Here is a 13,112-nt window from a genome sequence, read left to right as displayed (position 1 = left end):
GGATGGAGAGGAAGGAATGTGCTTGTGCTGCTCAGGTGATGCTCTCTGAGGTGCTCCCACCTCTGAGCTGTGCTGAGGTGCCCCCGTGGCTCACAGGACTCTCCTCTCCTTGCCAGAAAACCCAACAGAAGCCCCCAACTGCTCCCGGTATTACCAGTTCCAGTGTGGGAACGGGCACTGCATCCCCAACCGCTGGAAGTGCGACCAGGAGAACGACTGCGGGGACTGGTCTGATGAGAGGGACTGCGAGGGTAAGGACCTGCTGCTGGGGCCCTGACAGGGGCATGACAGGGACTGGGACCTGCTGAAGGACCACTCAGCCCCCCTGGCTCCAAAAATGCCCCAGGAGTGGCCACTTTCAGGCATCTTTTACTCTGTGTTTTTGGATATCCTGATTGCAGACACAATGTAAAAACACCGGGTTTGTGATGCCTCACCTGCCTGCCCCTCAGCCAGCAGGGAGCTTACCCAGGAGCAGGAGCTCAGCTCAGCTGTCCCTGGTGTATTTTTAGGCTCTCCAGTTCATCCCATTACCACGCTGATCCCCCCGACGTGCCTGCCCAACCATTTCCGCTGCAACAGCGGCGCCTGCATCATGAACAGCTGGGTGTGTGACGGCTACAAGGACTGCTCCGATGGCTCTGACGAGGAGGCCTGTCCCACCCCAAGTAAGCCCTCCTCTCCCTCACCCCTTCCCTTCTCCCACATCACCTCTGCAGGGAGCTCTGCCCTTTCAGAGCCTGGCCAGGTTGCGGGGTTAATTTGTGGTGTAAAGAAAATTTGTGGTGTAAAACAAAGTTTTGTCACCCTCCAGCAGTGCCACCAGCTGGGACAGTGCTCCAGAGCAGCACATTGCTCTGGTGGTGTTTGAGGATTTGACTCCATGCTTCTGAAGGCTGATTTATTATTTTATGATATATTATATTAAAACTATACTAAAAGAATAGAAGAAAGGATTTCATCAGAGAATGACAAAATCCTTTGACTGACCAGACAGTCCAAGCCAGCTGGACTGTGATTGGCCATTAATTAGAAATAACCACATGAGCCCAATCCCAGATGCACCTGTTGCATTCCACAGCAGCAGATAACCATTGTTTGCATTTTGTTCCCGAGGCCTCTCAGCTTCTCGGGAGAAAAAAATATCCTAAAGAAAGGGATTTTTCAGAAAATATCATGGCTACACATTGCCTGCAGAGCAGAGGCTTTTCCAGCCCTCTGCAGTCAGCAGAGAGGATGGCCAAGGCGTCATCCCCATCACCTGCTGGATGGAAGGAGGTTGCCATCTAGTGGAGCCGGGACGGGGACAGCGCCGCTCCCTCCTGGTGGCGGTGCCAGCGCTGGTGCTCTCCTGTCCCTCTCTGTGTGCAGGACCCAATGTGACAGCCACGTCCCCGGCGCTGCCGGGGCGCTGCAGCCGCTTCGAGTTCGAGTGCCAGCAGCTGCACAAGTGCATTCCCAACTGGAAGAGGTGCGATGGAGTCAGGGACTGCCAGGACGGCACCGACGAGAGGAACTGCCGTGAGTGTGGGCAGGGACAGGGGCACACCTGGAGCTCTCCCCTGGGGATCTCCCCAAGTGTCAGAACCCAGGACATCCCTCTGGCTGTCCTGGAGTGCCCAAACCCCTGTCAGGGGGCTCAGGACCCTGGCACAGAGCCCAGGACCCCTGTGCCTTTGATTGAGCCCTTGGGAAAAACAATTACCAGCCCTTATATGGAGAATTTTAAGCCACGACAAATTAAATAGAATGATAGTGAATTTATCATGGGGTGAAAAATAGATTTTTGGGGGTTTTAGAATGGGGGTTCAGGGGGCAAAATGGAGGAATCTGGGTGTGCCCAGCCTTTCTCCTTCTTCTTCTTGGCCTCCATCTTCTGCTGTGATGGTGGCACTTTGGGATTGCTTTAGAATAGAAGCTCACTGTCTAACACAGGTGATGGGTATTGGGAAGTAATTGTAAATATTGTACACATAGTTTTTAGTATAAAAAGATAACACCACCCTGGGGGCAGGCAGAGTGCCTCGGTCTGTCTTGCTGAGTGGACCTCAGCAGGACAGGAGAAAGAATTTTATAGATAAGAAACAATGAACAACCTTGAGACTGAGAACTGAACAGCTCTGACTCCTTCTTTGAGAGCTGAGCTGAGAAAAGAGACTTTGTAAAATATCTCAGAGTCACTCTGACCAACTAGAGATCCCGAGACTTGTGAGGGTAGGGAAACCTCTGAGGAGGCTTTGATTGCTGGGGAAATCCCTGCAGGAAAAAATCCTGTACGGAAAACAGAAATCCTTTACAGAAAAAATTTAAAAGGATGAAAAGCCCAAGGGGTGCTATTCCCATTAGAAGTCCAGTTGTTTTTCATGGGATGGGCTCCAGGTTCTTCTGAAGGTGCAGCCAGCAGGAGCCACCCCAGAGTGTGACACAGCCCAGTGTGTGCCACAGCAGCCTGAGCTCCATCCCTGGCGTGCAGCCACCTGCAGACATTCCAGTGCTGCCGAGGGAACTTCCCTGCCTCCAGTCCTGAACTGTTGTGCCTCTTTTCAGCCACTCCAAGCAGCCTGTCCTGCCCTAGTGGCTTCAGGTGTGAGGATGGGGAGGCCTGCATCCTGCTGCCAGAGCGCTGTGACGGGTACCTGGACTGCTCAGACAGCAGTGATGAGAGGAACTGCACAGGTGAGCAGCAGCCCTGTCCCAGCCCTCGCTCCCTGCTCCCTGTCAGCACACAGAGGTGCTCTCCTGGGTCTGTCACCTTGCCCTCACAACATCCTTGATTTATCTGCCTCTGTTGTCCAAGCTGCCTCCTCACCCATTTATCACCAGCTGGGACAAACTTCCCAGCAGCTTCTGCACTGACAATTTGTCTTCCAGCAGCCTCAGAGAGAGGAAAAAAAAAAAAATCGTTTTAGGATGGATAGGAGCAAAGCTGGCTGTTTTACACAGGCCACAGGTGAAATGAGTCTCCTGCTCTGCCCTGCTTTGCAAGGTGACCCTGGGGATGTGGCACGTGCCCTGCTGCCATCCCTGGCTGTCCCTTGGTGGGGGCAGAGGGACAGAGCCCACCCTGGGCTGATAGCAGGGATTGATCACTGCCTGCAGCCAGCCATGAGCTTCAGCAGCTCCCCCACAGAACTGCTGGGGGGGCTGGGCATCAATCAGGTTTAGTTCTTTAATTAAATATTGATTGGGAGAGGCTAGCAGGGTTCAGGGGAGGGGGAAGGAGCTGCTGAGATGCACAACTCAGCTGCTTCACTGAGGGAAAACCATTTATTTTCCCTTGGAAAAATTGCCTTGCCATGCTGTCCATGCCCCCACATGCCTGCTGGATTTAATTCCAGCTGTTTAGGGAAAGCAAAACAGCAGCAATTTGCCCCTGCTCTGCTTGGTTCCTGTTCAGCACCAAAGCTGAGCACCCCAGCAGAGCCAAACCACAGCAGTGGGATTTGGGCTCCAAAGAGAGAGGGATTTGGGCACACAAAGAGAGATCTGGGAGTGGTCTGGTGGGAGCAGGGCACAGATTTGGGGCATTTCAGATCAGCACCTCCCATCCCCAGCCCTGCCAGGGCTGGGTTCCACAGTGATTTTATCCCCTGAATGCCTCTGTGAAGGTCAGGCAGTGATTCAGCCAGAGTTTGTGTCCAGGCAAGCCCCAAACTGGAATTACCAGCCTTTGCTTGGTCCTGCTGCTGAGCACAAGATGTGATAAGGGGAAAACACACAAAGAAAAGGGCCTGGATGGTGACAGGGACAGCACAGACTGATCACAGCAGGAGAAGGGTGACAGTGGGCAGGTTTCACTCACACAATTCCAGAATTCCCAGTATTTCATCAACAGCCACACTTCATCTTTCCTTAGGGGAAAGGGGATGCTTGCCTGCTGCAGCATGAAGACATTTTGGGTAGAACTGAGAGCACCAGGGGTAAATCCCTGCTCTGAGCTGCCCTCTGTGAGCCCAGGACAAATCACACATATCATTTACGTGACATCCCTTCAGTCAGTGCTGTTCCTGCCTCCCCTGTTGCTGGTGTTACAAATAAAGCTCCTCCTGGGCACAGGGCTTGTTTCCCTGCAGTAAATTCCCTTTTCCCATTCTCTGCTCAGATGACACAGTTGTGTACAAGGTCCAGAACCTGCAGTGGACAGCTGATTTCTCTGGTGATGTCACCCTGACATGGGCTCGGCCCAAAAGGATGTCCTCGACCTCCTGTGTCTACAACATCTACTACAGGTACATCACCTCTCCCTGGTGTTGTGGCAGGTAAAGAGGACAAGCATGAGCACAGGTGTGCCTGTATTTACTGCAGAGAACCACAGAGAATCAGGCCTGAGACCTTCAGAGCTCCTTAATCAAGTTCTGCTTGGAAAATCTAATATTTGGTAGCAATAGAGACACAAAATAGGTGCACCCAGAGGGAAATTCTGACAAATTGCATTGGTTTCCTCCTTGACCATGTACTCAGAGAGTAAAGTTGTTATATTCATTTTTTTTTTCCACTTGGGCCTTGTCTTTGTGGGACCATTAACAGCAAGAACCAAGGTAATAAATTTGAGCACAAGAGTTATAGAAAAGCTCAGGGGCTTATAAGTCACCAAGACATGGTTAGTTTAGGCCTTCCAGTGGCATCTTTTCAAATTGCTGGTGTGGCACTACCAAAACGAGCAGCAGCCTTTTAAAATGGTTCCATTTTTGGGGGTAAATATAAACGTTCTAGGCTAAAAAAGCCCATCCTGACTGGAGGCGTGTGCCTCTGTCCCTCAGGATGGTCGGTGAGAGCATCTGGAAGGTCCTGGAGACCCACAGCAACAAAACCAACGGCGTTCTCAAGGTCCTCAAGCCCGACTGCAGCTACCAGGTGAAGGTGCAGGTGCAGTGTCTGAGCAGGGTCTACAACACCAACGACTTCATCACTCTGAGGGCGCCCGAAGGACGTAAGCACAGCTGCTGCTGCCACCACTGCCTGCCACATTGGTGCTGCTTTGGGATGGACTTTGTTTGCAGGGAATGCCCCAACCTAGGCAGGAATGATGCATCCATGTTCTCAGAATATTCTATTATACTATAATACTATTAATATTATATATATATATATATGTGTGTATATATATATGTGTATATATATTACAAGATATATTTACATAATATATATGCTATATATTATTATATAATATTATACATTATATATAACATATATTATATCATTATTAATTAATACAATTATTAATTACATATATTGCAATATATTAATTATATTATATTATTACTAATATATATACTAATAATATATTATACTATAATACCAATAATACTATATTTATAATACTATATAATGTTCTCATAATATGTCTCTCCATTTTCTCAGAATACTGTATTATACTATAATACTATTAATATGTTATATATATTACATATATATACAGTATATTATATATATTAAATCAAATTATATTATTAATATAATAAATATAATTATTATATATTATATATAATGTTATTAATAATATTATATATACACTATTAATATATTATACTATAATACTATATTTATAATACTATATTATATTAAAGAATACTATACTAAACTATATTATACTAAAGAAAATATACTAAATCCTAAAAAGATAATAATGAAAACTTGTGACTCTCTCCAGAGTCCTGACACAGCTTGGCCCTGATTGGCCAAAGAGTCAAAACAACTCTCACCAGAATACAATGAAACAATCTCCTAACACATTCCACATGAGCACAACACAGGAGAAGCAAATGAAATAAGAGTTTTCCTTTTCTCTGAGGCTTCTCAGCTTCCCAGGGGAAAAATCCTGGGTGGAGAAATTTTTTCAGAGAATGTGAATGCCACAGGGCTGAAAGTAGAGATATCCCTGCTATGAACAACAAGGGTCTTTCCCTGGGTTTGGGAATTAATCACAGAATCACCAGGTTGGAAGAGAGCTTCAAGATCATCAAATCCAACCCATACCCCAGCACCCCAACTCAACCCTGGCACCCAGTGCCACATCCAGGCTTTGTTAAACACACCCAGGGATGGGGACTCCACCACCTCCCTGGGCAGAACATTCCAGTACAGAATTGGACTGGGACAGAATTGTGCTGGACTGGGAGCAAGGGCCATCCACCCCTTTGTCCTGATTTTTCAGCGAGATTCTGCTTTCCCCTGCATGCTCTGGGCACACCACTGTGACTGGCACTAATGTTTCTCTTTCTCTCTCCAGTACCAGATGCTCCCCTGAACCTGCAGCTGTCCCTGAAGAGAGAAGCTGAGGGTGTGGTGATGGGCTGGTGGAGCCCCCCCGTGAACGCCCACGGCCTCATCCGGGAATTCATCGTGAGTCCTGCTGCCCCCGGGGACATGGGGACACCAGCACACAGCCAGCTGCAGGGTGGGGTGGGCCTGGAATGGGATGTTGTGGGGAGGAAATCTGCTGGGAGCATCAGGAAAGTTGGGAGAAGAAATGCTGTAGGCAGCACCACAGCCCTGGAGTTCTTAATTTCTCCCTTTCTGAGATGTCGTGCTTCTTTCTGCTGGCATTTTATCTCAGAGGGACAGAGATAAACAGGTCTGGGATAGAGATGAACAGGTGTCTCTGCTGACCTGTGGTATTTTTGAGTCCTCACGCCTTGCTTTGGTGCTCCTAGGTGGAATACAGCAGCAGTGGATCCAAGGAGTGGTCATCCCTCAGAACCACCAAGAACTACACCGAGATCAAGAACTTGCAGGTCAACACTCTCTACACAGTCAGAGTGAGTATTTCCAAAGCTCTCCCTCAGAGTATTTCCAAAACTCACTCTCAGAGTGAGCATTTCCAAAATTCTCTCTCAGAGCATTTCCAAAGCTCTCTCTCAGAGTGAATATATCCAAAGCTCTCTCTCAGAGTATTCCCAAAGCTCTCTCTCAGAGTATTCCCAAATTCTCTCTCAGAGTGAATATTTCCAAAACTCTCTCTCAGAGTATTTCCAAAGCTCACTCTAAGTGAGCTCTCATTCCTGAGCAGCCTAAGTCCTGCACAGCTAAAAACTTCCTAAAAAAATATCTTGTTAAAAAAACATCTTGTTCAAGCCCTGCCCTTTAATGCCAACCCACAGCACCACTGCTAATGTCTACAGTTCCAAGGCCCTTGATTTGCTCCTTTGTCCCACAAGGCCAGGCTGGATTACAAAATCCTCCCTGCTAATTGCCCATTCCAATGTCACTGCAATTGCACTGGATGTGGGCCAGAGATAAATTTGGTCCTTGGTGTACGAGTGGGAAAAGAAGCAGATCTGCCTGTGGGGAATGTCTGCACAGGGGAGAGGCTGGGTAATTATAGACAGAAGTAATAAGAAAAGGAAATGAAAAGTCTGCACAGTGAGCCCTGGGAAATGAGTGCTTTGCCATTGTCCATGCTCCTGAGTTCTTGGGGAAGTTCACTGTGATGAATCCCCTCCTCCAAATCCGTGTTATTCTCACGGCTGGTTGGAGGCTTTCCTCCCGTGCTGTTCCTTCCCGTATAACCCATCCCCAGATAAATTTTTGGAAGTATTTCGGGGTTTGCATGTTCTTCCCTGGCCTGGCTCTCACCTACTTTATGGCCCGTGGAGTCCCCAGCTCCTTATCTCGATGGGCTCCTCCAAGATCCCATCAGAGAGCAGTTATCTGCAAAGAGGCTGCACCTCCCTCCTCTTAGATTCCTTTAATTGACTTTAGGCAGTCGGCTTTATCTCTGCATTAAGCATTTTATTGCCAAGTAATTAAGCTATTGTTTGCTTCCAAGTCCTTTTCCCAGGAGCCCTGCCAGGTCTGTAACCTTGCTCTCACCTCCCCTCTCTGTTTGCACTGTAAAAATGTTGCTCATGTTCCCTCTCCCTCTGGTTTCCAAAGGTTGCTGCAGTAACCAGCCGAGGGGTGGGAAACTGGAGTGAATCCAAGTCCATAACCACGGTCAAAGGCAAAGGTAAATGTTGTTGTTGTTTGGGTCAGCTCAGAGAAGGTGAGGAGCAGCCTGGAACACCAGCAGCAGCATCCAGAGCCACCTCCCCGGCCTTTACTCTCCCTGCTGAGCTTTCACAGCTTTGCTGTTAAAAATGACCTGTAAAAAGTGATTTTTTCACTCAGCCTGAGCTGCCTCAGAGTTCAGGCATCTCTGGAAGGGTCACTGCCTCTTCCTCTGAGCCCTGTGGCACAGGGGATGGATGTGCTGCCCTGGCACTGAGCAGGAGCCTGTCCTCTCTGTCCCAGGCTGCAGACAGATTCCCTCAGACTTTTGTGGGCCAAATCCTGCCTCCAGATAGACAAGAAATTACCAACTCCATCACTCTCACTCTAAAAGGATGCTGGCTCATCCTTCTCCCTCTTAGATCACAATTATTGTGGATCCTCCTGCAGGTTTAGACCACAAAAAACAACCACAGCTCCCAAGAACTATCACAACATCACAGTCTAACAGCAGATAAATTCAAACAGCACAGTAAATCATTTCCTTCCCAACCTGTTGTTTTTGTGGGGTTTTTTTTAAGAAAAGCCTTTTGAAGTCGTCTGTATTCATGCCAAGTTTTTTCGCCCAAACTTATGTCCCTGCATCAAAATTGTCTGCTAATTTGTCAGATGAAAGAAGGGAAAGAAAACACCAGGCTACTCAAAGTGCAGGATCCAGATAATGTGAATTACCTTGTGGTTAGAAAAACAGAGGTAGAAAGAACAGAAACAGCTCTGACTTCGGGTTTTGCACGAGTGCTTTGCACCGACCGCTCCTGATGTTCCTCAGCAGCTCCTTGGAAGTGCAGGAGCTGTTTCCTGGGATAGGAGCTCACCCTGCTGAGTGCAGAGGGAAATCCCTTTGCCCAGACCCATCCAGTTCCAGCCTGCACTGAGCAAGGCACAGATAAAGCAGCTTTTCAGTGCTGGAGCTAAAAATCAGTGTCTTCTCTGAGGGGGACGTGGCTTAGGCAAGGTTGGGGTGTCCTGTTCTGGGAGCTTTTAACACAAAAATCTGTATTTTATCTGTCCCCTCTCAGGAAATATTTTTTATTTCTTTGTGCTGTACTAACAGGTCTTTTCTCTCTTTCCTCCCAGTCATTCCTCCCCCTGTCATCCACATTGAGAGCTACAGTGAGGACTCCATAAGTTTCAGCCTAAAAATGACCATGAATATCAAGGTAAGAGTTTTTCCCCTTCCCTCTGAGCTGGGGAAACGGTGAATAGAGGCTGGGAGAAGCTGTCACCCACTGAAGCACTGCAATTACCAATTATTTCATGCCAAATCATTTCTTCCTGCTCCCAAACTGCCCCGGGGCTCTTAATTGGGATGGAAAATACAATGCAAGGACTGTCAGGGGTCTGAGAGTAGCCCTGGTTCCCTGTGTGCATCAGCTGAGCTGATGGCTCTGTGTCCTTGGGCTTGACAGGTCAGTGGCTACGTGGTCAACATCTACTGGACATTTGATAGCCACAGGCAGGAAAAAAGGACTCTGGTCATAGAAGGAGAAAAGTCCATCCAAAAAGGTAAATTTGCTCAAAATAGAAAGCTTTGCTTTGGTCAACACCAAGCAGAAGGATTTATGAGGGGTTATAGGATTATTTTATTTCTTTATTGCTACTAGGAGTTCTGTTGAAACAATCCTGTTTAAATCTGGGCAGGACAAAGCAGCAAATTCTCTGTTCTGAGAGATTTCAAGCAGATTTGGGATTTACCCCCAGAGCTGCACTAGTCCTTTCTCATCAGTGGGGTTTTGTTTGTTGTTCCATTTTTAATCTGCCAAAGGGAGCAGAAACAGGACAGGGATTTCTTGGGCTTGCACACAGTAATCACATTTCTGGTTTGGGAAAATCTCAGTGTGGGTATGTGAAATCATCCAGGCACAGAAAAGCAAGGCTGGGTTGGATTCCAGAGTCTCAGGTGCTTCTGTATAAAGGAAATTACTGCGAAATCATGAAAGTACAGCCCAGGAGAGGCAGGCTCCTGTCTGTCTGTGATGCTGACCCTTCCCTCGTGCTCCCACCCTGCCCTTGCCGTGCTTTGTGCTTTGCCTCACCCAACAGTGCCCCTTTCTCTTTTTGCTCAGTGGCCAATCTGACAGCTCACACCCCCTATGAAATTTCTGCTTGGGCTAAGACGGAGCTGGGTGACAGCCCTCTGTCCTTTGTGCATGTGGTGACCAGTGGCACCAGGCCAGTGTCCCCAAGCCTCAAGGCCAAGGCCATCAACCAGACGGCCGTGGAATGCAGCTGGACTGGCCCCAGGAATGTGGTAAGGCACCAACCCTTCCCTCAGAGCCTCTGAGCAGCTCACAGCCCACCTGAAATCAGGATAATTTGTTTGGAGTGAACTCCAAGGCCCTGAAAATTTTGGGGATAATGAGGGAAAGGACTCCTCCTGCCTTTTAAACAGAAGCAAAGCAAAGCTTCTTGTGTGTTTGTTGTAGTGAGAAGTGGCTCAAACACAGACAGCACAATGCTCCAGCAGCCTTTGACTGCTGTTACCTGAGATGAGCTTGGGGGTTTGGGTTGGGAGTTCAAAGGGAAGTGGGCAGATTGAGCTTGGGCAAGACAGAGGGAAAAGCAGGAAAAGGGTCCAGAGGGAAAAGGGTCTTTGCTTCATGCCCCTAAAATTGACAGCCAGTGGGAAATGGATTTGTAGAACATTCTCAAAGTCTGACAGAAGTCTATGTCCTAATTACAATACATTATAAATGTTTCTTAACCTATCAACTTTTACCACACCATACTGTAAATACCTTAAAACCAATAATCTAAATTTACCCCTCGTAAATCCTACTACAGTACATCTTTCATAGTTCTATTTCTCCAAAGTATCTAGTCTTATGTACAAAACCATCCTTTAAAACTTGTTTCTAGTTCCATTTCTCTCTCAACAATATCTGTTTCTAGCTCCATTTCTGTCTCTACAATATCTGTTTCTGGCTCCATTTCTCTCCCAGCCATATCCATCCTATTCCATGACATTTCTAAGTCAACATTTCTCCAAAGTATTTAGTCTTATTTATAAACTCCTCCTTTAAAACTTGTTTCTTGTTCCATTTCTCCCTCAACAATATCTGTTTCTGGCTCCATTTCTGTCCCAACCATATCCATCCTATTCCATGACATTTCTAAGTCAACATTTCTTATCTCAAAGCTTACACACAGATATGCACTGTTGTATTTGTGGGGTGCCCCGTGGCAGGAAGGAATGATGAATCTGACTCCATGTTCTTAGAAGGCTAATTTATTATTTTAAGATACTACATTATATTAAAGAATACTAAACTAAACTACACTAAAGAATACAGAAAGGATACAGACAGAAGGCTAAAAGATAATAATGAAAAACTTGTGACTCCTTCCAGAGTCCCGACACAGCCTGACTGTGGATTGGTCATTAAGTCAAAAACAATTCACATGAAACCAAACAACTGTTGGTAAACAATGTCCAAACACATTCCAAAGCAACAAAACACAGGAGAAGCAAATCAGATAATTATTGTTTTCATTTTATTCTGAGGCTTCTCAGCTTCCCAGGAGAAAATCCGGGGCAAAGAGATTTTTCAGAAAACATGACGGTGACAACACAACACCTAAACCTTCAGTCAGACTGAGAATTCTCTACAAATCCATTTCCCACAGCAGCCAGCGGATGCTGTGGGCCATGCCAATCCCTGCTGTGCTTTTCCTCCTCAGATCTATGGAATTTTCTACGCCACGTCCTTCCTGGAGCTGTACAGGAGCCCCCACAACAGCACCACCAGCGCGCACAACGCCACGGTGCTGGTGCAGCGCGATGAGCAGTACCTGTTCCTGGTGGGCTCCCCTCCTCCTCCTCCTCCTCCCTCTGCCCACCCCTGGCTCCCCCAGGACACTGCCCTGACCTCTGTGCCTCCCTCCCAGGTGCGGGTGGTGTCTCCCTACCAAGGGCCCCCCTCTGACTCGGTGGTGGTGAAGATGATCCCGGATAACCGGCTGCCGCCGCGCCACCTGCACGCCGTGCGCACTGGGAAGACGTTCGCCGTCATCAAGTGGGAATCGCCCTATGACTCACCTGACCAGGACATGGTAACCCCTCACAGAGCCTCCTCCCGGCCCTGTGCACACTAAATCCTGCCCCAAACACAGATCCTTGCTTTTCTTCTGCTGGAGAAAGCCTGAGGTCGGGTCTATGCTCCGCACAAAATCAAAGTGCTGACACCTCCAACGTCTTCGTTTCCTCCCTGCTGGCCATTAGCTCAGGAGCGTAACATTTAAAAAGAGCCAGGTCTGGGATATCTGTTGCTGACCAAGTCTAAAACCAGCCCTGGGCATGTGCCAAAACACCTTTCTGGCCTTTGGCTCTGCCCAGGAGGGTAAGGCTGGGCTGGGGCACTGCCCCCTGCCTCAACAAAGCCCAGTTCTGTTCTCTGCCATGCTGGAATACACTCAGGGCTCGCTCCATTGAAGGCCAGTCATTTTCTCAGCAAGCTTTCCCCTCCCCTTCTGCTCCAGAGACTTTAACAGCAAAGCTTTGGAGGTATAAACCTTCCCAGCAGAGCTGGAAACTCTGACAGGGCAGGGGTTTGCATTGCATCCTTGTGATTCACCAAGAAATACAACCTGAGCTTTTCCTCCTGCTCTCATCTGTTCCACTAACTGCATTTTCTGTATCAGTAAATGCTGATTTTCTGTATCAGTAATTTCCTGTATCAGTAAATGCTGATTTTGGGCAGAAATCCAGAGAGAGGCTTGGAATTTTTCTCCCCAGGCTTTCGGTAAAGCTCAGCCCTGGTTTAATGCAAATTTTACCCACCCTCTCTAATGTCCTACCACTGTTAAGCTGAAATTCTGCAGGAAAATTAGATTTTTTCCATCCATTTCCTCCCCCTCCAGCTCTATGCCGTGGCAGTTAAAGATTTGGTGAGGAAAACAGATAAAATCTACAAAGTGAAAAGCCGGAACAGCACAGTGGAGTACACCATAAAGAAACTGGAGCCAGGAGGGAAATACCACGTGATTGTCCAGCTGGGAAACATGAGCAAGGAATCCAGCATGAAGATCAACACAGGTGAGGGACACAGCACCCATCCTGAGCAGCCTGGAGGATGCAGGAATGTTCCTGCAGCTCTTGGTCCTCTCCCACTTTGCCCATTGGG

At 47.8% G+C, this 13,112-nt stretch overlaps 1 protein-coding gene across 3 annotated transcripts in view; it reads left to right on the top strand.

Moving 5' to 3' along the window:
* SORL1 (sortilin related receptor 1) overlaps positions 1–13,112 on the top strand; it is a 55,362-nt gene that overhangs the window by 37,961 nt on the left and 4,289 nt on the right. For all 3 annotated transcript variants that reach the window (XM_077189828.1, XM_054647478.2, XM_077189829.1), the window contains 15 exons: positions 117–251; positions 513–668; positions 1,372–1,521; positions 2,548–2,676; positions 4,103–4,229; positions 4,761–4,930; positions 6,230–6,342; positions 6,654–6,758; positions 7,876–7,948; positions 9,067–9,149; positions 9,399–9,495; positions 10,056–10,240; positions 11,671–11,790; positions 11,878–12,042; positions 12,850–13,024. In XM_077189828.1, coding sequence (XP_077045943.1) covers positions 117–251; positions 513–668; positions 1,372–1,521; positions 2,548–2,676; positions 4,103–4,229; positions 4,761–4,930; positions 6,230–6,342; positions 6,654–6,758; positions 7,876–7,948; positions 9,067–9,149; positions 9,399–9,495; positions 10,056–10,240; positions 11,671–11,790; positions 11,878–12,042; positions 12,850–13,024 — 1,983 coding nt within the window. The remainder of the gene's footprint in view (positions 1–116; positions 252–512; positions 669–1,371; positions 1,522–2,547; positions 2,677–4,102; positions 4,230–4,760; positions 4,931–6,229; positions 6,343–6,653; positions 6,759–7,875; positions 7,949–9,066; positions 9,150–9,398; positions 9,496–10,055; positions 10,241–11,670; positions 11,791–11,877; positions 12,043–12,849; positions 13,025–13,112) is intronic.

The sequence above is a fragment of the Agelaius phoeniceus genome, chromosome 23, assembly GCF_051311805.1.
Source record: "Agelaius phoeniceus isolate bAgePho1 chromosome 23, bAgePho1.hap1, whole genome shotgun sequence".
Lineage (NCBI taxonomy): Eukaryota > Metazoa > Chordata > Aves > Passeriformes > Icteridae > Agelaius > Agelaius phoeniceus.
The sequence above is the reverse complement of the archived record's forward strand: the minus strand, read 5'-3'. Positions and strand labels throughout refer to the sequence as shown.